The 26,494-nt window shown below is 48.4% G+C and overlaps 1 protein-coding gene across 5 annotated transcripts in view; it reads left to right on the top strand.

The window, feature by feature from the left end:
* Positions 1-3,778: 3,778 nt before the first annotated feature.
* LOC133340418 (teashirt homolog 1-like) overlaps positions 3,779-26,494 on the top strand; it is a 107,013-nt gene continuing 84,297 nt past the window's right edge. Inside the window, exons 1-3 of one of the 5 annotated variants that reach the window (XM_061548622.1) lie at positions 3,779-4,518; positions 9,069-9,188; positions 21,313-21,449. In XM_061548622.1, the coding sequence (XP_061404606.1) occupies positions 21,410-21,449 (40 nt within the window). In that variant the 5' untranslated portion in view covers positions 3,779-4,518; positions 9,069-9,188; positions 21,313-21,409. Of the gene's footprint in view, positions 4,519-5,905; positions 6,026-8,242; positions 8,256-9,068; positions 9,189-21,224; positions 21,450-26,494 lie in introns of those variants that run through there. The other 4 variants (XM_061548621.1, XM_061548623.1, XM_061548624.1 and 1 more) reach the window with 4 other exon arrangements.

Raw genomic sequence — 26,494 nt, 5'->3', positions numbered from 1 at the left:
AGAGGCATTTGTGACTGTACTCCACCTATAACCTATGTATACAGTGTTCTTGGTTCTTTCGGTAAAGTCACGTAGAAGGGAAGTAATAAAATAATAAAAATAAAACATAATAAAATAATTCTCACGACGTTTCGGCCACAACGCAAGCAGCCGTCCTCAGTGACTTTACCGAAAAAACCAAGAAGATGAATCCCTGCAGTCACGAAAGCTTTAAATCCAAATTTATGTATACAGTGTTCTTCACTGATTTTCAGAGGGGCGGCCACTTTCGCCGATCAGACATCATCAGTGTGAGGGCCGCCACACCGTCTGTAAAGGGGTGTTCTCACATCTGTGATGTGCCGCACTAAAGGCCACCAGGGGCTGCAAATGGCCCGCGGGCCTTGCCATGAAGAACGCCGCTCTAGTCCGTGATGTACCTGGCAGCATATCTGCTGAAAGTCCTCGAAGGCCTTTTAAGGAAACTTGCATTACTGACCTCCAGTGAAAAGGTAAAACTGTAGCCCTACATTTACTTGCTTGTGCCACTACTGGAGAAATGTCCTCCACTTGAGAAAGCACTCGAGGGTATTTGGTCTACTCTTCTACGTTGACCAGGCGTCTTATGAAACAAGCCTCACTCTGTGGGATGAGATGCAGAAAGTGAAAACCGATCCAGAATTTCCTTGCTTAAACCCATTTCTGCTTAATATCATTGGCTTGGACGCCAATGACTGATGGACTATGTTTCTTATTTATATCTGTTAAACATTTGCATTTATATGTGGAGAGAGCGAATGGAGTCCTGCTTATATTGTGTCAGGGTAGAGGCATTGGCACAAATAAACAGAGGCTGGAAAACCCTCGAGTACCTGCGGACGTACCTGAACATCCAGGATTGGATCATTGGACATGGGTCTGTGTGTCTGCATGTAAGTTTACGTGCCTCTTTGTAAGAATATTGATCTGTACGCGAGTCTGTGTGCTCTTATGTTTGTCTCTTGGGGGGGGGGGGGTCTCAATTTGGGTTGGTGACCCTGGCCCTGAGGTAGCGCGATCACCACTTGTTGCGAGGTTCGCAGTTCGAACTTGACAGGCTGCGCTGGTGGTTAGTGCTGTCGATGTATTAACCATCGCAGGATGTTCCGAACGCTTTGCAGTGGACGTTATAGATCACCTGAGATCGTCAACAATGTATATATAATTGTGTGCCGGCATCATGATCCTAATTGACCAAATTCAAAACAATACCTACAAATTACTCGGCTACAAACCGCAACATCGTCCATCCACTGCGAAACTGCTGCAGATGGCGTCCGTGAAACGCAACGCCTTTGCAATAGCCTTTCGATAAAATAACGCCACGGATACCAAATGTATGATTTATACTTATTTGAGTGTAGTGGTCACTTCACTTGTGGTGCGTGTATGTATGTTGAACTTTTGTTGAACTTCTTTCGCACCATACTTAGCCAACTGTGCTAGTCGGAGATGTGGTGTGTGCACGTACCTCCATATTTGGTCTAAAACTATCAACCAAACTCAATTTTTTCATTTTACCAGATAAGGCCCACTGAGCTATATAGCTCTTTTGCAGAAGTGACCTGGCCACAAATGATATCTCAACAAAGTGGATTATCACGTGGAAATGTATAGCAGTCAAATACTCGAAATGCATGTTTCTAAATTTGGAGGGAAAAACCGGAGGACCCGGAGAAAAATCCACGCGACCACGGGGGGAGAGACATGCAAACTCCAAATATACAGCAGCAGCAGGCGTCAGGGTCGGGATCGGACCCACGACCTCCTGTATACCAGGCGAGGTAGTTAACATCTTGCCACCGTGGCGAAGACTGTTCTTGCTCGTGTACCCCATCGCCACCAGATCCTTAAACTATTTTGCTTCTCTGTTTAACTCACTGTTGTTGGTCTTGACAAAGAGCTGCTTGGCTCAATGGATCTTATCCGAAATAAACGGACGGACTGATTTGTACATCACAGTGACGCGAGATTCCACTCGCATAAGAGGTTATCAAAACGTTTCAGAGTACGGTATGTAAACGTAAAAACCGCCCTTGTTACGTTTTAATTTTAGGAAATAAATAGTAACACGTGTCCAGGTATTATTCTGTTCCTCGATTTGAACACAGAGATGGGGGATTCAGAGTTGGCCAAACGTTAAAGTTGGTTCAACTTTTACTTTTAATCTCATTCCCATTAACATTTTGTACATCCTTGACATACAAGCCAAGGTTTTTTTTCAATCTCATTCCCACTGGACTAACGCACTGACTTTGATAAGCAATGGCTAATTATAAAGGTCTTGGTCTCAATTAGAATTTGCACCTAATAACTCATGAATCTTTTGACCTATCTTTGCCCCCCCCCCCCAGTTGCCTGCCCCCCCATCCCCCAATTGTGAATGTAAACAATAAACAACATGCGTAGATGTGATTGCTATTGGGAGAGTGTGCCAATGACACTCCTCCCCGCCGGTGTTTCACTGCAGTTGCTCTTCAATGGAGGCTCTGAATTGTGACCGTTTTGCCCGTGTGTTAAGTTATTTAAAACAATTATATTCTTTCACATAATTTGTTTATGTAAATATATATGATAAAAAAAATGGCTTCCCTACGTGTCGATGCGGTGCAAATGTTGTGCGCCTTGTCACACAGCCCCGATATCCGTCGTGCCGCCGAGTTCGTGCGTGTGAAGCGAGATTCATCGACTTGCTGCTAATGTCCCCGTTATTGCCGTTATGCACTTGATATGTAAAACAATATACATACACTTGCAATGTTTTTAAACATGTAATCATAACACACACGCACATTATTTTTTTGTATTTAACGCTGATACTAAAAATCCCGCAATGGGGACATCTCGATATAAATTCGCCGCATTTACAATTCGGGTTGTGAATCGAGAACAAGTTGTGTTGATGCAACTGCGTACTGTATCTCTAATCAGCGTCCGTGGACACTAATTGCGAGCGCGGCTACTGCCCGGCACAGACTTGTTGGATGTATACAAAGCAAGCCCATGTGAGCTGCCTTTGGTGGTCACGACTTATACGTTCGACAATTTTACACAGCTAGCAAATGAGGATTTTCTTAAATAATTCCATTGTAGGTCTTTGGTTTATTGAAACAAAGTTGTTCTGTGAGAGCATTAAGAGACGTTGCCTGTCCTCAACGGACATAGGGCAGCCCTGAAATGTAATTAATGGAATTGTTTCATGTATGGTGCCGCTGTGATAATCGAGTGAGACAATTTTAGATGTATTGGTCAGCACTATCTATTACCCATTACCATCAACATTATTCCTGTTATCATGACCGTCGTGACTTCTTCATCATCATCATCTTTAGTACAACCATCATTAACCATTAATCTACCAACGTTACAATCTCCACTCTCGTCATCTCTGTTATCATAACCACACTCATCAGCATTGCCTTCGTCCCAATTACCTGTGTCATTAACGATACAATCACCGCCGTTATTACAATCGCCAAATTAAAACGCATTATCTTGGGGCACCATTGTCGTTATCGCCATGGCCATCGTTAGCCGAGACGCTACCACGTTCTCAAGAGTCAAATCGCGTGTGCTGCTATACACTCTGTACATACCACCGTTTAGATTCAGACTGTTTTGTTGTTGTTATATTATACGATATTGTTCCGTGTATATGTACCCCCACCTGCAGTACATTCAGATATGCCCGTGCACTCAAGACGGACTGAGCGGGCGCCGCGTGTGTAACAGCGTTCAGTGGCGTGGAGATGTCGGTGGTGAACTCCCCACAGCCGCGGCAGTCGATGTGCCCCCTAACACGACGCACAATGAACCATTCGCCTGCGTTTCTTACCTGCAATGTGTCGAACGGGCGGCGACTACATTGCGAAGAAGCGTTGTGATGCCAGCTATTGCCATCACGGAGTGTTAAGTGGACTCATTTTAACGGTGGAACTCTCGCCCAGTTAGTCACTCTACACGCCACCGCATACGGAGGGTTAGCAGACTGCGGGACATCGCGTGAATGTCGGTGGTAATAATGTTGTTCGAAAGCGTGGCATATTGTCAGACTACCCTTCTAAATCCGTATTCCGGTGCTGTCGGCTTGGGGAGGCCTTCACTCGGCAGTGGATCGACCCTGGCCCGAGAAATCGTGATGATGAAAACGATGACGCTTGGAGATGATTGACGCTAAAGTGTCATCGCGATACGGTGGCTGGGGGGTTGGGTGACGACTGCGGTCACCACCTGTGCGCCGCCTCGAACCTCCACCGCGGAGATGGGAAGAGGGGTATGGTGCGGGCGGGGGTGAGCGGTGCAGGTGGCAACACAAACGTCCGTGCCAACGGTATCTTGTGGGCAGAGGCGACAATTCCACCGCGCACATTGCGACATCTCGGCGTGCGCGCGCGCGCGCGCAAAGCCTGGCGGGTCACGCTTTGCGCTGACAAGAGCCGCCACGTTCATGGAGCCGTCGACGTTCTCAGAGCGACGGCGCACGTGGTAGGACGGACAAAGGTGAGTGGTGCCCTCTCCCCCCCCCCCCCGTCTCTCCCTCAACCCGTTAGACGCCAGCGTCGTGACCGTCCGTCGCTACGCCGACTGTTTGATTGACGCATCGTATAGTGCGTGAAGAGGAAGCAAAAGTTTGTTTTTTGCTACGTATATGTATCATTTCGTATGGCTTTGTTGTTGTTGCTCATCTTGGCGAATAGATTTGCGGAAGGGTTTACGATCGTGAGTTCAAAATGAATAGTAATGAATAACAATTGTTTATAGAATTGTCGTCAATCCACTGCTGGATGAAGGATCCTCCGCGCCGTGTCGGTCATGTGGGTGTTGTTTAGCCATACTTCACCACGCTGGTCACTGCGGCTTGGTGAAGGGGGCTGCCAGAAGACAGGTTTAGTTATCGCTCGGCACGGATATTAATGATCCGTGGACGGGAATCGAACCCAGTTTGCTGGGTTCATAGCGCAACGCCGTCATAATTAGTTGCACGCGTGTAAGCAAATACACGCGCGCGTAATGCATTATTCAGGGCGATAACGAGTAATTACCGTGTGCGTGTGCGTCACGTTATTATCTGCTTTAGATACTGGCGGTGAGGAATGCACGTCTTAAAAGAAAGGTTCCGTGAGTGAAATGTCTCAAGACTGGTCGTGACAAGGGCTCGGCACGCGGTGCGCGTGCTACAAACACGCGAATGGGGCAGTCGCGGAGAACGCGTTCTGGATGGCACCCGAACCCACACGCAGCCTCGAAACTTCACAAAAATCCGCGGAGAATTTTGACAACTCCCTCGATTTTTATTGTGGGTCCGGGGTTGGCCGCCTTTCATCGGCAGGTTCGATCGTTAATGCCTTCTTTGTGCTTTTGATAATTACGTCAAATGTCTTTTTTGTAGTTCTTTGTTTGTAACTCCAAAGACCAAGTGAGCTTTATATTACTCCAGGCGCGCGCGCGTGCGTGCTGTTAAAAGTCGGATCTATCGCAAACGGTACGGAGGAGTGCGGAACAGCAATTCACAGAGGAGCAAGATATTAACTTAGCACACATTACGAACCCGAGGTCCCCGCGTATGTGTGTGTGTGTATATATATAGATGCACAGCCGACAGTCTACCGCTTTGAAAAGAAAACTATGACTCCAAACGCGCGGCACCGCGCAAAAAAAAATAAAAGCAAAGAACGCCGCATGCCCCCTAGGTACGAGTGTTTCCATCACGGGGCGGTGGAGCAAGCATTGCGTGATCAGATGTCACGTTTCCAGTCCGCCCTTCAGCAATAGCGCAGCAATAGAGCACATGCGTTTACATGTAGCTTTTGACCTCAGGTCAAGTGTCAACTGCGTCTTGTGTGTTTCTCCCGCAGTGGCGGCGCTTTGATTATATTAAGCGGTTAGGGGGGGGAGTGCGCCCATACCGCGTGCATTGAGATGAGCAAAGGCTGCTTGCTGGAGAGCCGAGCGCTGCTGGAGCCACACGAGGAAGGGGGTTTGGATGTTTTGGATTTCCGAAAGTCAGGTGCGTTGGTTGATTGGTTGTTGCTTGCGTGTGCAATGTATTCTTTCGCACTTATACGAGTGTTGTTGTTGTTGCTGCTGCTGCTGCTGCTGCTGTCCCTATCGTGGTAAAGTTTGAGCGGTATATACTTAATTGGTGCAGGTTCATGATGACAATTTCCTCTCTCACATTATGCGAGTGTTCGCCGATTTATATTAAACGCACATAGGCACGAAAAGACGAAATTGATACGGTGGTTATTTATTTACACAAATAAAACCTTAAGTTACGCATAGCGAGCAAATTACATTTGCATAGCAGTTGTGACAATTATTTTTACAAAAAATATATATGTATATAACATTTCGCGTTCCAAATTGTTTGCAAATAACTTTGCTTGCCGGAATGCAACAACGAAGGCGGCTCATCATTACGGGATGCGCATTGTCCGCGTCGCGGGTATAATTGTGCATTAATTACGCTCGAAGGTTGCCCCTTTTTTACGGTGAAAACAACAGCAGAAAAACGAGCTAATTTCCAAACGCCTAATGATCTGAAATCCTAAAATTGCTCTCCGCGTGAGTGTAATCTTACAAGCCTTTTAAAAATAAAACGGGACGTGCGTTCCTGTGTGCGTCCTGTTAACGTGCAACGGCATCTACCGAACGCCGTGCTTGCCACGGGATGTCCCTGTGTGCATGTCACGCTGCCGGACAATTGTGGGATGGGGTGGAGGAGAGAAAAAACATCTTCAGACGCAACTCGGCACCGAATGATATCTCGCGCACAGCTAGGTATCGCACTCCAGTTATCTCTCCTAAGGCTCGTGCCTTTTCGCAGCAGCCGACTTCGAGCGAAAAGATCAAAGAGTGAGGTTGCGTTCGTGCGCAATTCTTTGACGCATTGTAGTCGTTGTTTGCTGTTTACAAGGGGAACGGTCAAAAGTGGTAGGGGGGGAAATAAGCGCCCTATAAAACTTGTTTCTGAACGTCGGGGATTACCATTAAAATGCGTGTTCTCCCAGGCTGCTCACTCGCGGAATTGTCGATGACCCGGGCTATTGATTGAACCCGAATGAATAATGTGTGTGTGGGGGGGGGGTAAGCGTGTTAGTGGTGGTATTCGTGAAATGCAAGACGCAGCGTTAACAATGTATATACCGTTATGGGCGTTTAGACATCACCAAAAAAGGATTACAATACAATATTTTAAAAGTCCGGTATTACTCGTTAATCTTTACGAAACTTCAAAGTATCCTTATTGAGTACCGGGAAAGTCGCGACGCTACGGAGCAGCTGCACAAAACATGCTTTGAGCACCGATGCTCAGGGTAGTGGACGTTCCTGCACCGTGCAGTGATCGTAACGGTACCTGCAAAAGGCACTTGCCTCATCCGGGCGGTCCGACTGCCGGAGCGACTTAAATCCATACAACGTCGCTAAGTACACAATCGCACACTTCCCAACGTGGCCGGCAAACGTTTACTCAAACAATGATGAAAAGAGGCGAATGAATGAATGAAGGAAACTAAATCAAAGGAATATTTGGAGCGCTCCCGTGCCACACTCCCGCCCCCCTCCCTCCTTACGCCCTCCCCGCCCCCTACAATAAAAACAGACTGCGTACGGCACATCATTTGCATATCATATTCACAGACCTTTAAACTATTTTGCACGCTGTTTTAAAACAAACTTGTACGTGTATGCTATTGTATTAACGTTTTATAGTGTAATGTACAAAAAAACAAACCACGCACCCAGATGCTGCAGAGATGCCTTACGCGCTATTCCAAAGCAAGCAGGATGTTTAGACACGAGCCGATGCCGCTCTTAAACTCGCGTAGAGAGAGAGAGAAAATAACAATGACGCATTCAAGTTGTTATCTCTGTTAACACGTGGACCCCGCTCGCCTTCAAGCGCCGCATTAAAACTGTCCCTGGAAAACAAAGAACTAAGGAGAGAGCAACACGTTCTGAAGACACGGCCATTCAGTTGGCGAGCTGAGCCCCCCTGCTTTAAAAGTCATTTGCAGGAAAAGAAGAAGAAAAAAACACACACGGGGGTGGGGGGGGGGAGTGAAATTAATTCGACGCCTTAATTAAAAAAAAAAACAAGCGAGAGAGGAGGGTGTAAAACACAGGTGTGGTGATTAGGGCTGGGGTAGGAAGCACATCTCTGCCCGGCGGCACACTCGGAGGCACGCTTAGCAGCGGCGGCGGCGGCGTCACGGGGCTGACCTCCGCTCGGCACGGTGAGTGCCGAGACCCCTCCCTTGCTCCCTGGGCTCAAATGGGCGCGTCGGTTCCTGTGTGAGATGGATGGATGGACACATGTTTCAACCCCCCACCACCACACCACCACCTCTCTCGCCACCTCCCCCCCCACCACCCCTCCACCGCCGCCGCCCCCACCACAACCCCGACTCGCCCCCGCCTCTCATCCCCTCTACCGTCCCCCAGCCATCGCCGGTGCCGACGTCTTAGTCGGTCGTCGTCGTCTTCTTCATCTTCTTCTTCTTTCTTGCGAGCCCAACAACTGTCGTGCGTGAAGCGCAGCCGCTGGACCCAGCAGCTGCATCAGCAGCGGCAGCATCAGAGGCATCAGCGGCATCAGCGCACGGCACTCGCCGAGTCCGAAGCTCCCGTCGGCGCTGCGCTAAAAGACGCAGAGCGCGCAACGCCGCTACTCGCACAGACCGCTTTCAACAATAATAATAATAATTAATAGTAGTAGCTGTAGTAGCGGCAGTAGCGGCGGCAGTAGTAGTCGCAATAATAATAATAGGAGTAGCTCGGGGGGAAGAGAGAGAGAGGGGGGGGGGGGAAACCCGGGGCGATCAACGGCAGCACTTTGCGTCGGAAGAACCCCAAAGTTATTTCCTCTCTCCGCCGCGTTCTGTTGCTTTGATTGAGGTGGTGGTGGTGGTGGGAGGGGGAGCTGTTGTTGGAGGAGGAGGAGGAGGAGGAGGTGGGGGTGGTAGCATTCTTTTTTTTTTGTTGTTGGTCACCCTTCTCTCGACACCCTCCGCTCTCGACGCCGGGGCTCGCCGTGTCGCTCTCGCCAGGCATGTGGAGCTGCAAGGTCACAGCAGAGACTGCTGCTGCTGCTGCTGCCGCTGCCGCGAGCGCGAAAGAGGAGGCCTCCTGCACGTCCGTCGCGACTCCAGTCGCATCTTCACGCTAAGGTATCACGAGACGTCCCTGCCTCTTCTCACTCTTCTTCTTGTTCGTGTTCTTCTTCTTTATTCGGGCGATACGCTTCGATGTCGCACTGCTCGTGCAACCAGCCGGACCGCGCGCTCGGTCGGTGGGTCGGTCGGTCAGCCGGTCAGCCAGCCGGTCAGTCGGTCAGTCGATCAGCCAGTCAGTCGGTCAATCGATCAGCCAGTCAGCCGGTCAGTCGGTCAGCCAACGAAAGAGGCGTTGATCGGTTACTCAACCAACCAGACAGCCGCTGTCGCTCGGTCAGCCGGTCGATCGATCCCAGCCAGCCGAGCTCGCCGACTGGCCAGCCCGCTCGCTTGCGAGTGCACGAGCAGCGCCGTTGGTGCAGCATTGTAGAAGTATTGTTGTTATTGTTGTTATTGTTGTTGTTATTGTTGTTGTTATTCTATACCCCGCGCTGCAACAACTTGTAAAGTGGGGTCCAGCGTGCGGTGGCGAAGCGTGCTCCGAACTTGGCTGTTCTGCGTGCGCGTGTGTCTGTGTCCGCGTGTACGTGGGTGTGTGTCCGCGTGTGTACGTGTGTGTGTACGTGTGTCTGTGTGTGTGTGCGCGTGTGTGTGTACGTGTGTGTGTGTACGTGTGTGTGTGTGCGTGTGTGTGTACTGTATACGTGTGTGTACGTGATGTTGATGTCCGGACGCGACGTAGGTTTCGAATAGCCTTACTTCAGTAAGTCGGGATGTTATAGCCTCTGTTGGTGTTGGTGCTTCGAATATCCTGAGCACTTACAAAACATCAACCGGTACACAGACTCATAGAGTACACATAGACTCACAGAGCCTCACTGCAGCGCACATTCTGTTCTTACTATCAGCCGATTCGGAACAAGGCAATGCCGAATGGTCGTGACGAGACGCTCCATCCGCATAGCGCATATCCGTGCGTACCTTCGTGTCGCCGTCTCGCTGCTGTTAGTATCTAGTGATTAGCTATCATTATACTCGCGCTTACGTGCCCCAGATCACGTCCGCCGGGGAGACGGAGAGATGAAATCAGCTTGCGTCCACGTGCTTGGTGAATTGTTGGCAACAGCTTGGGGAGGACTCCCTCCAGCAGTGGATTAATCATGGCTACTGCTGCTGCTGATGATGATGAACCAAAAACGTGACAGATAGAACGCCCAGATCCCAGCTCCAAAGGTTAACATACAAGTTGTATCGCCGTTCAGTACTCATTGATGTTTTAAGAACAGCCCACTGCATTAGCGGGTAGGAAGGGCAATCAATGCTCCACACACGAGATGATGCCAGGGTTCGCTGGCAATCGCAGCGAGTCAGTGTGCGTGCGTATCGTGCCCCCTTGCATGGTCAGAGATCGTCATCGTCGTCACCATCACCATCATCAACAACGACGGCTATTGTCAATCCACTGTTGTATGAAGGCCTTCCCAAGCGCTCGTCATTTCTCACGAGCCCACGACGTAGACAATCCACCTAACGCAGATTTCATCGCCATACGTCAATTCGGTGGTGAACGTCTTGTCTCGGACAAGATCCATTCCTGGACTGCCATTCCGCAGTGGAACTCGGCCATCGGACATCGTCCCTCTCCAGGCGACGTTCGCCATGCCAAGGCCACTTTACCTTTCTCAACAGTTGAGGATAATGTGCGGGGACTTGGCACGTGAACATAGCATCAGCCGCATTCGCTCGGCGGTAATAAATAAGCGGAGAGGATTGCGTATTTCTTAAAAATCACAGAGCGCTGCTTCCAATTGGGAGAATTGCGTACCACCTTGCCAGCGCGCGCTGGCAACGACCATAATCACGTACAGATGTCCGTAATGTCCGAGGTAAGTGTAAGGCGAGTTTATTTCCCCGGTCTCGTTACAATTGCACGGTGCCCTTTAGCCAAGCCAGTTGTAGTGACGAACGGAAGAATGGAAATCCACCTACACCGTGAAGTTAAACACAAATGTCCCCGCACTTCCAAAGTACCTGCAAAACCGCGAACATGCCATGCCGATGTGGGCCCATTTGGTCAACACCGCTCCACCACAAGCGGCCCCCATTGACCAGCTGATAATTATTAATCTTTAATTGTTAAACCGCATTGTCATGCTAATTAGCCTAACAACTGCGGGAGGGGGGGGGGGTCCATTGAACCAAAAAACCCATTCATTAAAATCGCGATACCACTACGACTACGTGCCCCAAGAAGCGTGCCCCGAAAGAACGAAGAATAAATTGAATTACTATGATCGTTTGTTGCGCTTTAATCTGCGCACAGAGCAAGGGCTATTTAACCTGCACATTAAGACGTTTGTTTTAGCGAACGATATGCTGTTGTCCGTGTGCAATACATTTAATTGTTACGCGGTATAATTTGGCGTTCTCTTAAAAGTTGTTATTGATATGCCGCGTTTAATTGATTATTAGGCTATAATTAAATCCGTATTTTGTCGAAACAAGTGTGGTACTTGCTGCCATGCATGAGTATACAGCGGCGACGCATAAATTACATTAATGGGATTTTATCGCACGTTCATAATTACGCCGGGCATGTTTACCAACTTTTAATTCATTGCAAATATAATTTGGCACATTGTGATATAGAGAATTGCCTGCGCTAATTTAGGGGCTTACACAATTCAGCCTGTACAAATTCGTCTTAAGATCCGCTATAATTTCCCTTCCACCGTTATCCATCCCGGGGACAACCACGAATTCGCAAGTCCAATTAATGTCGATTTGATCGCGTGTGGAACGACTCGAGGAATATCCACACGTGTACATATCCGACGTGCGTAGTAGCAATACGTCTACACGTTTTAAGAGGCGCATCCTTCCGCTAATTATCGCTGGCACACATTGTTGACATACAGTTAGTTAAGCAGAGCCTGGCACAGGAAGGCGTGCCTTTATAAAGTCATGAAATGCATTAATTGATGGACCCGGCAAACGTCAGGATAACACATCGGCTTCATCGGACTCTGAGCGTCTTTAAAATGTTGAATTTTAAAAAAATGCAACATCATATAGCGATTGATATTATTAGGGATGTGGTAGGTCGGTAGCTAGCATGTGTGTACTTAAGGATACAAGTGAGTACATTGGACTTAATACACACCTTTTAGACAAGCAATACGCACTGCTACAAGGAACCGTTTTTGTTGTTATTATCATTTACAATTTTAATAAGATAATCATTTACATTGAACAAGTCAGATTCGGTCACGTGTATGTCGGTGCGTCATTTCGAATGAGCTCACATACCCGTTAATTGGCGTATTAAGAGTTACACCTCGCATATATAAAATAGTCATCGTCGTATCGCTAAAGTTACATTTATAGAGAATTTATCTATGTACAATTTAAATGCAGAGAAAGCTTCGCCAATGTATAATGCAGCATGAATCATTCGACAACGCGTCCTCATCATATTTATCAAATCTGTTGCAACTTCATCTAACTCGTCTTAAGGATGACCGGACATGTCGGCCTTAACTAATTTTTTGAAAAACACAACAGTGGGGTGAGGAAAAAAAACAAACAACAACAGTTGTTTAGCAATTACATTCGCGTTCGGAACTTTAGGCACGGGTAGCAATTGTTCGTAAGTCAGTTAACAGGTCCGTTTCGCAGCCGGCATGTAGCAAGTGATTTAACATCAACACCTTAACTACCTGGGCACGTGTGTGCGTGCTCATTTAAGTTAGTTCTTGTTTGTCCGTGCGTGTTGTGTGGAGTGTGCTTTGATCTGAAAACCGCATTTTCCTAAAACCTTAGACCCTACATCAAAAAAATGGATTTTGTATGCTGTAAAGCAACGTTCATTACTAATGGGGGGGGGGGGGGGGTTAGGTTTTTAAAACAGAAATACTCCGGGCTTGTACACAACTGGCATCTAAAGAATGACCTTAAACTGTTGTTATTGTTTAATTGTGGACACTTGCCTGCTGTGATTACGCGTGTTGGTTTCTCTCCTTATTTTCATTATTGCTCACATTACACAGTGCCCCTGCGCATGATACTCCGACTTCCGACTTTACATGCCCTGGCGTGTTGGTTCGTCACCTCTTGGTTGTGCGCGTTCGTGTGTGTTCGTGCGTGTATTCCCAGAGATGTCATGTACTAATGAACACATTACGGGCTCGTGCACTGTATTCCACGCACGTGGGTACACGTGCGTTCAACAGACGTAGCGAAGCTCGCATCGCGCTGGTGACAAATGCACGCATAGGGACAGGCTCAGTTCACACACAACACACGCTACACGCTGAATAACGACCCATCAAAGCCGCACATACTTTCGAAAACGAGCACCGCCATATCTCTCAAAAATAAAATAAAAAGCCGTGTGTGTACACGCGGGAGATACACGCATGCCACTTCGATACGTGCATTGATAGGTTAGATACAAATCGATACATACCACGCACACGTGTCTACCTACACAAACAGGAACGTGCATGTATGTCATCACTGAATACATAGCTTACCTACCCCCACCCCTCCACTCACACACATGCAAGAATAGCTCCGTGTATACGCAGGGATGACAGGCAAAGACCACCCGTGTAGGCAGACAAACACATTTGTCCCAAGTGCTGTTTGCGAGCACCTATTAAGGCAGCCACGGCACACACCGCACCAGTCAGGAAGCATTCGACCGAAGGGAGAAAGAAGAATCCGAGACCCGTTCGGATATCACCGCCACGGACGTGATCCGTGGTCCGGAATCGAACCCAGGGGGTCGGGTTCGCTGCGCGTTGCGCGCACGGGAACCGCAGCGCCACCGATCCAAGCACACAACGTACACAACGCACACTATAGACACACACACACACTACAGACACACACACTATGGACACACAACACACACTATAGACACACACACACTATAGACACATACACACTATAGACACACACTCACTATAGACACACACACTATAGACACACACACTATAGACACACACACACTATAGACACACAACACACTATAGACACACAACACACACTATAGACACTATAGACTCACACACACACTATAGACACACAACGCACACTATAGACATTATAGACACACACACAATATAGACACACAACACACACTATAGACACTATAGACACATTATAGACACTATAGACACACAACACACACTATAGACACACAACACACACTATAGACACACAACACACACTATAGACACACAACACACTATAGGCACACACTATAGACACACAACACACACTATAGACACACAACACACTATAGACACACAACACACATTATAGACACACACACTATAGACACACACTATAGACACACAACGCACACAACACACTATAGACACACACTATAGACACACACTATAGACACACAACACACACTATAGAAACACAATACACACAACACACACAACACACACTATAGACACACAACACACACTATAAACACACACTATAGACACACACTATAGACACACAACACACACTATAGACACACAACACACACTATAGACACTATAGACACACAACACACTATAGACACACAACACACACTATAGACACACAACACACACAACACACACTATAGACACACACACTATAGACACACACACACTATAGACACACACACACTATAGACACACACACTATATACACACACACACTATAGACACACACACTATAGACACACACACACCATAGACACACACATACTATAGACACACACACTATAGACACACACACTATAGACACACACAACACACTATAGACACACACACACTATAGACACACAACACACACAACACACATTAAAGACACTATAGACACACAACGCACACTATAGACACACAACACACTATAGACACACACAATATAGACACACACAACCACTATAGACACACACACTATAGACACACACACACAACGCACACAACACACTATAGACACACACTATAGACACACAACACACACGATAGACACACAATACACACAACACACACAACACACACAACACACTATAGACACACAACACACACTATAAACACACACTATAGACACACACTATAGACACACAACACACATAACACACACTATAGACACACAACACACTATAGACACACAACACACACTATAGACACACAACACACACTATAGACACACACACTATAGACACACACACACTATAGACACACACACACTATAGACACACACACTATATACACACACACACTATAGACACACACACTATAGACACACACACACACCATAGACACACACATACTATAGACACACACTATAGACACACACACTATAGACACACACAACACACTATAGACACACACACACTATAGACACACAACACACACAACACACATTATAGACACTATAGACACACAACGCACACTATAGACACACAACACACTATAGACACACACAATATAGACACACACAACCACTATAGACACACACACTATAGACACACACACACTACAGACACACACACTATAGACACACACACTATAGACACACACACTGCACACTATAGACACAACACACACTATAGACACACAACACACACAATAGACACACACACACATTATAGACACACTATAGACACAACACACTATAGACACACACACTATAGACACACACACTATATACACACACACACTATAGACACACGCATACTCTAGATACACACACACACTATAGACACACACACACTATAGACACACACACTATAGACACACACACTATAGACACACGCACACTATAGACACACACTCACTATAGACACACACACACTATAGACACACACACTATAGACACACACACTATAGACACACACACTACAGACACACACACCATAGACACACACACTATAGACACACACTATAGACACACTCACTATAGACACACACACAATAGACACACACACTATAGACACACACACTATAGACACACACACTACAGACACACACACTATAGACACACACACTATATACACACACACTATAGACACACACACTATAGACACACACACTACAGACACACACACTATAGACACACACACTATAGACACAACACACACTATAGACACACACTGCACACACACACAACTCACACTATAGACACACAACACACACTATCGCACAACTCAAACTATAGACACAACGCACACTATAGACACACACACACACTATAGACACACACACTATAGACACACACACACTACAAACACACACACTACAGACACACACACTATAAACACACACACACTACAGACACACACACACTATAGACACACACACACTATAGACACACACACACTATATACACACACACTATAGACACACGCATACTCTAGATACACACACACTATAGACACACACACACTATAGACACACACACACTATAGACACACACACTATAGACACACACACACTATAGACACACACACACTATAGACACACTATAGACACACACACTATAGACACACACACACGACAGACACACACACACTATAAACACACACACTATAGACACACACACTATAGACACACACTACAGACACACACACTATAGACACACACTATAGACATACAACACACACTATAGACACACACTAGAGACACACACACACTATAGACACACACACACTATAGACACACACACTATAGACACACACACACTACAGACACACACAATAGACACACACACACTATAGACACACACACAATATAGACACGCACACACTATATACACACACTATAGACACACACTATAGACACACACACAATATAGACACACAACACACACTATAAACACACAACACACACTATAGACACACACACTATAGACACACATAACACACACTATAGACACAACTCAAACTATAGACACAACACAAATGCATTGCCTTGTATTATAACGCATACACAGCCAACGCACACAACATACACTACACAATATACAGCAAACATCACACACGTTCACATACAACAGACACACACACACATATTGTGTATATAACGTGTTTACAAAACGCAACACACCGGAAACACAACATACTTTACCCCAGACACAAAATAGCCCAGTATCGATTGTACATGAACACAATACGACAGATGCACATCAACACACACACCAATGTACACTACAAACACAAGATGTACTGTATTATCACGCGTACACAAAACACACACAACTCAACGCACATCACATAGACAACATACTATAGACACAACACGGTGTACATTAGCACATGTACACAACAACAACAGCACACACACACACACGACAGACACAAACACTCTTTCTCTGGCGTGCGTGCGTGCGTCCGTCACTGCCACCATCACCATCACATTGCCCCATCACCACCTCCACTCTCTCGCTCTCTCTCTCTCTCCATCCCTCCTCCTCCTCCCCCACCGCCGCTCCTCCTGCTCCCTCCCTCCCTCCACACACGAACCATGACGATGATCTCGCAGCTCGGCTACTCGCTCCTGGGCCGCGTCTGCCCCCGGGTTGCGAGCGTCGCGGCGTTGGGGAACCCAGAGAGAGGCGCTCGGGACGCTTCGCGCACGCCGCTTCGACACACACACACACACACCGACACACACACCACCTCGACACACACACACACAGACACACAGACACACCGACACACACACCGACACACACACACACCACCTCGACACACACACACACACGCCGCTTCGACACACACACACCACCTCGACACACACACGCTTCGACACACACACACCGCTTCGACACACACACCGCTTCGACACACACACACACCGCTTCGACACACACACACACACACCGACACACACACGCCGCTTCGACACACACACCGCTTCGACACACACACACCTCGACACACACGCGCCGCTTCGACACACACACACACGCCGCTTCGACACACACACCGCTTCGACACACACACACACGCCGCTTCGACACACACACCGCTTCGACACACACACACCTCGACACACACACACACGCCGCTTCGACACACACACACCGCTTCGACACACACACACACGCCGCTTCGACACACACACACGCCGCTTCGACACACACACCGCTTCGACACACACACCGCTTCGACATACACACACACCGCTTCGACACACACACACCTCGACACACACACACACCGCTTCAACACACACAAAAACAACAACAACCGCCATTCGCCACTAAGTGGCGGTGACGTCACCACGACGCTTGTGCCAGGCCATGTGCACCTTGAGGCCACGTGAAGTGTCGAACGCCCGCTGACAGGAGGTCACGGGGCAGACCCAGCAGGTGCCACACACACCTCGACACACACACACGCCGCTTCGACACACACACACTGCTTCGACACACACACACCGCTTCGACACACAAACACACGCCGCTTCGACACACACACACACCGCTTCGACACACACACACGCCACCTCGACACACACACACCGCCTCGACACACACACACCGCTTCGACACACACACACGCCGCTTCGACACACGCACACACACCGCTTCGACACACACACACGCCGCCTCGACACACACACACACACCGCTTCGACACACACACACGCCACCTCGACACACACACACTGCCTCGACACAAACACACCGCTTCGACACACACACACGCCGCTTCGACACACGCACACACACCGCTTCGACACACACACACACACGCCGCCTCGACACACACACACACACCGCTTCGACACACACAACACACACACACGGCGCTTCGACACACACACACACACGCCGCTTCGACACACACACACACGCTGCTTTGACACACACACCGCTTCGACACACACACGCCGCCTCGACACACACACACCGCTTCGACACACACGCACCGCCTCGACACACACACACCGCTTCGACACACACACGCCGCCTCGACACACACACCGCTTCGACACACACACACACACCGCTTCGACACAACACACACACACCGCTTCGACACACACACACACCGCTTCGACACACACGCCGCCTCGACACACACACACACACCGCTTCGACACAACACACACACACCGCTTCGACACACACACACACCGCTTCGACACACACACACACACACCGCTTCAACACACACACACACCACTTCGACACAACACACACACACACCGCTTCGACACACACACACACGCCGCTTCGACACACACACACACACCGCTTCGACACATACACACACACCGCTTCGACACACACACACACGCCGCTTCGACACACACACACACGCCGCTTCGACACACACACACACCGCTTCGACACAACACACACACCGCTTCGACACACACACACACGCCGCTTCGACACACACACACACCGCTTCAACACACACACACACCGCTTCGACACACACACACACGCCGCTTCGACACACACACACACCGCTTCAACACACACACACACCGCTTCGACACAACACACACACACGCCGCTTCGACACACACACACACACACCGCTTCAACACACACACACACACACCGCTTCGACACACACACACACACCGCTTCGACACAACACACACACACACCGCTTCGACACACACACACACACCGCTTCAACACACACACACACCGCTTCGACACAACACACACACGCCGCTTCGACACACACACACACACACCGCTTCGACACACACACACACACCGCTTCGACACAACACACACACACACCGCTTCGACACACACACACACACCGCTTCGACACACACACACCGCTTCGACACACACACACACCGCTTCAACACACACACACACGCGCCTCGCTCGCTCTCTCTCTCGCACTCCACACTCACTCTCGGCACCCCCCCCCCCCACTATCGCTCACTCCTTCTTCCTCGCTGCCTGTCTTCTTGCTCCACTCTAGGGTGTACAAGTGTTTCCATCCGCCTCTCCCGTTCGCTCGCTCGTGTGCCTTGTACACGTGCGTGTGTGTGTGTGTCTTGTACATGTGCGTGCGTGTGTGCCTTGTACAAGTGCGTGCTACACCGCCTGTTCCTGTGTGTGCGCGCGTGTGCCTGTCGACAAGCGCACACAGAGACACGATACCTGCTCGTCCTTTTTTTTGATAGACGACAAGACAAACACAACACGCACACGGACGGACGCGATGAGTGTGTACACTACCTAGCGTGCACGGCACGCACGCGTAGACACACACACACACACGTGAAGATACCTAGGTGCGCTCACACACGCACACGTCGTGTACGTGATAGGCACACGTGCACCTACTGCTGCCTTTACGAACACACGCACGCACGTCCGAACAAACACACATGACACACGCACATACTGTACACCTGCACACAGGCACATTGACACACGCATGTAGGCACGCACACGCGTGCTGACACACCGACACACCACACACACACCACACACACCACCACCACACACACACACCACACACACACCACACCACACACACACACCCCACACACCCCACACACACACCACACACACACCACCACCACACACACACACCACACACACACCACACCACACACACACACCCCACACACACACACACCCCACACACACACCACACACACACTACCACCACACACGCACCACACACACACCACACACACACCACACACACACACACCACACACACCACACACACACACACACCACACACACACACCATACACACACACACACCACCACACACGCACCACACACTACACACGCACCACCACACACGCACCACACACACACACCACCACCACCATACACAGACGCGCACGCATCATTGCCATTATTACAGTCGTAACACGCGGGCACAGGCAGCGGGCGGGGGGGGCTCTAAGAGGACATCGCTCCGCTGGTTTTTATTTTGTTCTCTCGTCATCCTTCCTCCTCTCTTGCCCCCTCCGTGTTGCTCTTTATTTGTTTGTTTGTTTCGCTCCTCGCTGCTGCCTTGGCTGCGTTTGTTGGCTACGGAGAGGGGGAGGTGGGGGGCTCCGTCTCGGTGCGGGGTTGGATTTGTGGGGGGCCGTTGTGGAGCAGCAGCTGCAGGAGTGGTGGTGGGGGGCTGCCCCTGTTGTCGCGCGCCTTCCTGGAGCCCCCCCTCTGTCTGCAGACGGGGAGAGAGGGAGCCAGGGAGTGCTGCTCCTCGTTCCGCCTCCGTGGCTCCTCTTCCTCCTCCTCCTCTTCTTCCTCCGCCACTTTCGCCCACGATGCCGCGCCGCAAGCAGCAAGCGCCTCGGCGTGTAGCAGGTACAGCGCGCGTGACACAGCACACACACAGCACACACACACTACACTACACACTACACTACACACTCCACCACCACCACACTACACACTACACACACTACACACCACACACACTACACACACACACCACACACACGCTACACCCCACCACACACCACACCATGGCCATACCACACACACACACCACACACACACACCACTGTCGTCTCATCTTCTTCTGTACCCCCCCCCCCATATTCACACAGCCGTCATCACGAGCCAACCCCCCCCCCCCCCCCCCATGCACTCAACTCTGAACGTCTTCCGTTTTTGCCCCCCCGCTCCCCCCCGCCCCGCTCCTAACCCCCCCCTCCCCGCTCCACCCCCCCGCTCCACCCCCCCGCTCCCCCCCCGCTCCCCCCCCCCGCTCCCTCCCCGCTCCTCACCCCCCCCACTCCTCACCCCCCCCCGCTCCACCCCCCCGCTCCACCCCCCCCCCCGCTCCACCCCCTGCATATTCTTATTTAACCCCCCCCCCCCCATTTCTCCCTCCTCACACTTGTCCATACAACACACACAGACACACGACATAGCCAGCATTGCTCGCCAGCCCCCCCCCCTCTCAATACATAAACACTCCCAAGCGCCACCCCCCTCCCCAAATCTCCCCAACTTTCTCCTCCTCCCTCTTAGTTCTCACCGCTCTTCTTCTTCTCTTCCTTAACACCCCCACACATTGCATCTCTCCCCCCCTACCACCCTCCCAACTTGTTCATAGATACACATTACATAGATACACACACACACGTTACATAGATACACACATACATTCGATAGGCATTAATGGTAGCCCCCCCCCCCCTCCTCCAAATTTAATTTATCCCAGGAGGGCCCCCCCGCCCCACCAAATCGATCGATCCCTTCACCTCCTCCTTAGCCCCCCCACCTCGATCTTCCTTAACCACCTCATCTATCCCACCCTCCTCCAATTCCTCATGCACACCCACATACTTACACACATTACATACAAACATTACTTACACACATTACATACACACATTACATACACACACTACATACACACATTACATACACACACTACACACACACACATTACATACACACATTACATACACATATTACATACACACATTACATACACACATTACATTCACACACTACATACACACATTACATACACACACTACACACACACACATTACATACGCACATTACATACACATATTACATACACACATTACATACACACATTACATTCACACACTACATACACACATTACATACACACACTACACACACACACACACATTACATACGCACATTACATACACACACTACATACACACATTACATACACACATTACATACACACATTACATTCACACACTACATACACACATTATATATACACACTACATACACACACTACATACACACACTACACACACACACTACACACACACACTACACACACACATTACATACACACATTACATACACACATTACATACACACATTACATATACACATTATATACACACATTATATACACACACTACATACACACATTACATACACACATTACATATACACACTACATACACACACTACATACACACACTACATACACACACTACACACACACACTACACACACACACTACACACACACATTACATACACACATTACTTACACACATTACTTAGACACATTACATAACCATCATTAACACCCCCCAATCTAAATGTACCTTTCAGCCCCCCACCATCCCTCTCACCCCCTACAATGTGCCCCACTCTGCACCTCGTCGTGTTGGGTGTTTGCACGTTTCTCTGTTGAAGCAGTCGCCTGCCACGTGAACGTCGGCGCACGTGGCCTACGTGCCAGGCGACCTGTGTGTGTTGTGTGTGTTGTGTTGTGTGTGTTGTGTGTGTTGTGTTTCTGTGTTGTGTGTGTTGTGTGTGTGTGTGTGTTGTGTGCTTGCTCCAGGTTGCACACCTACGAGAATAAACAACACAGTAGGGACGAGAATGAAGGATGTTGCATGCATGCGTGTGTGTGAACGTACGTGCATATAATAGGTGTGCAATATGTGCGTGTTCCGTGTGTATATTAATACGGTCTATAGCATGTGTCTGTGATAGTACAAACACACACTATAGTGTGTGTGTGTGTACAGTCGTGTCTGGCATATATACATGATGCAGAATTAATTTATTATTTTCTCAAACAGTTACATAATTTTCTGTTCTCTTCTGCTTTGTGAGTGCAATATTATTGCTATTGTCGATATAATTACTTTAAACCGCCCCTCTCCGGCCGGGTGTATTAAAAGCAAGGGCAAAAGAAGCTTTTTAAAAATAATAATAATGTCAGGTCGTCTGTCACAGTCGATTACTTTCTGCCTTGTTTGAACGCGCATTCGTGTTTCTCTGCTCTTGTTATATTTAGGGGAAAAGTGTAGGCTTTATAGTATTTATATTATTCTTATTTGGGGGGTGCTAGGGTGAGCTGGTGGGGAAACAAGAGGGGGGGGGGGTCAGGCCGGAGTGATGGAGAGAGCTTCGGAGAAGTCGAAAAATGGGGGGCAGTGTTTAAAAACCATGTGCAGCTGCCGCTTGGAACGGGTTTTTATAGACAATTGCCATCCTTGATTTGATGTGTGATTGATTGCCTGTCATCTGGCGAGCTTTGATCTATTCATTCCTGATAAACATCAATAAATCACTCGCCATGGCAACGCACATTGCCGTGACGTCACCCCCAGGCCCTCTTCTCTCCCCGGTGGTGCTGCTGCTGCTGATGCTGCTTCCTCACTTTGTGGGTCCGGCCGGCTTCACAGTCTGCCTCTCACATCTCGTGCTCAAACACAAAACTTAATGCCGCCTTAATAGAGGGGAACGGGGACCTGCCCGCTCGGAGAAAATAAGCCCGTCACAACGACTTTGTCTCAATTCTGATTTAATTGTCCGCCGTCTGACAGGCACATTCATCAACAGCTTAATGGTCAATCAAAAGTTGGCAGACTGAGTGCTCTCATTCTTTTCCCATGGACTGATTTGGCATACTTTATCAAAATGCCTCCGTGCTTAATGGGCGTGAGGACTTGACGGCTGACTGATCAGCTATTTTGCAAAGATAAAAATTAACAGATCCCCCCCCCCACCAACCCACCCACACCTCCTTGTTGCATGCTATGGTTTGCTGAACCATGAACTTAAAGCAGTTATTTATGAAAAGCGGGGCAAACCACTGGATACAATAAAATCGGAGTGACTTTCTGTGGAATGTCAACTTTTTTTTTGCCTTTTACATTTCTCTCACCCACCCACAGCTGCAATGTGTAACATTTATGACTGAAGCTTTGACTGTTCAGAGTGATGACACATTGATTGCTTGGCAGCAGCAAATGGTGGGGGAAGCTAGAAGAGAGAAAGATAGGCTGTCAACCAACAGACAAAGACCAGCCTTGTGAAAGAAACCTTTTAAAAATCCTAATTAAGCACAATTTGTTTCGTCTTGGTTTATAAACCACTGCATCGTGTTCCGTGCTCGAGTAATTAAAGACACTATATGCATGGTATATAATTAAAATAAGAAGGGAGGAAGAGAGGGCAGGACGGGGGAGGGAGGGAGGGAGAAATGCTGGGTTATGACTGACAGAATGACCAGAGAGTGGTTGTGGAGACTACCTCATTAGAGCTTGCCTAATTAGCCGCTTGTATGATGGATTTGTGATGGGCGCGGGAACGATGGCGGATGGGTCCAGCGGGCTGTCACACGGCAGAATTAGTTTTGCAGCCAGTTTGATGTAATCAAGTTGATATTATGCAGTCTCGGCGGGCCAGAGTGGCGCATTAACTTGATTTTCTAGTGCAGGTGACAAATGGGCTCGTGTACCTGGGTAATCGTGTCAGAGGGGACAGCATTGGGCGCCGTGGCTTTTAAAAACACAGCAGCGACGAAAACCGCTCAAATAATATCGTCCCAAAAAAATAATGGGTTCAACCATCACCGGTGTCTCTGGCTTTGGTGCGTTGGGTTTTTTTACACGTCTCAGATTTTAGTGCAAGATGTTTTCAACTTTAAATGCCTCGTGTGTGAAACCATTAAAGGGCTGGGGTGGGGGGGGGGAGGTCTCTAAATCGAGGACACTGTGAAGTGCTCGTACTCTGCTGCTGCCCGTCTCGTGCGGGCTGTGTTGTGTCTCTGTGCTCGTCAAAAGAATGTGTGTTTTTGTGAAGGCCTGCGAACACGCCGTGGCACAGAAACCCTCTCTCTGTCGGGGCTGAAGTTGAAATCCGTACTATCAGCATCGGCGGCGATGTTCTGCTGAGTGGGCAGACTCGGGTCAAGACTCGCTGACCGTGCCACACTCATTGTCAGAGACATCTCGGTGGCCAGTGCCACAATGACCAATATTAATATTGTACGTACTTTTTCCCGTATCAATTGTTCTGCCATGAAAGAGAAAAGAAGGGAAGCTGTGTAAACATGTTCTAACAAGTGTTGTGCACTGTAGAGGTTTTTCTTTCTTTAACATGCTTGTAGACACTTATTTTGCCAATGTTTTCTTTTTATTTTGGTGACATTTTTTAGTTTCATAATAACACTGCGGCTGCCCTGTGCGCACCATGGGCTGGATGAAGAAAAAAACATGATTAACATTTGTATGAACAAACTAAAAATGGTAGTGGCCCACTTATTTTAATAAAAGCATTGGAATTACTGATTTAAAACTGTTTAGACAATGAGGGGAGTTTGGTTACACAAATGCACATGCATGTCAGTCTCCTCAGCAAACATACTTTATTTATATATTTCGGCATTAATAACATGTTTGTAATAAGTAACATGCCGAAAGGAACCTTGTGGCTATTAAGCAAGGGCATTTTAACATATGGCAATTTATTTCATCAATCATTTAATTAGTTATGTATGACATTTTAAAACTATTTTATCGAACGGGCAAATTTTATATTTATATATTATAGATATTTACTTAGACCTCAAACAATTATACTGCCATGCATTTATAATGATTG

The sequence above is a fragment of the Lethenteron reissneri genome, chromosome 9, assembly GCF_015708825.2.
Source record: "Lethenteron reissneri isolate LAM-NWPU_2019-01 chromosome 9, ASM1570882v1, whole genome shotgun sequence".
NCBI classification, from domain to species: Eukaryota; Metazoa; Chordata; class Hyperoartia; order Petromyzontiformes; family Petromyzontidae; genus Lethenteron; species Lethenteron reissneri.
This window is presented reverse-complemented; position numbering and strand designations above follow the sequence as displayed.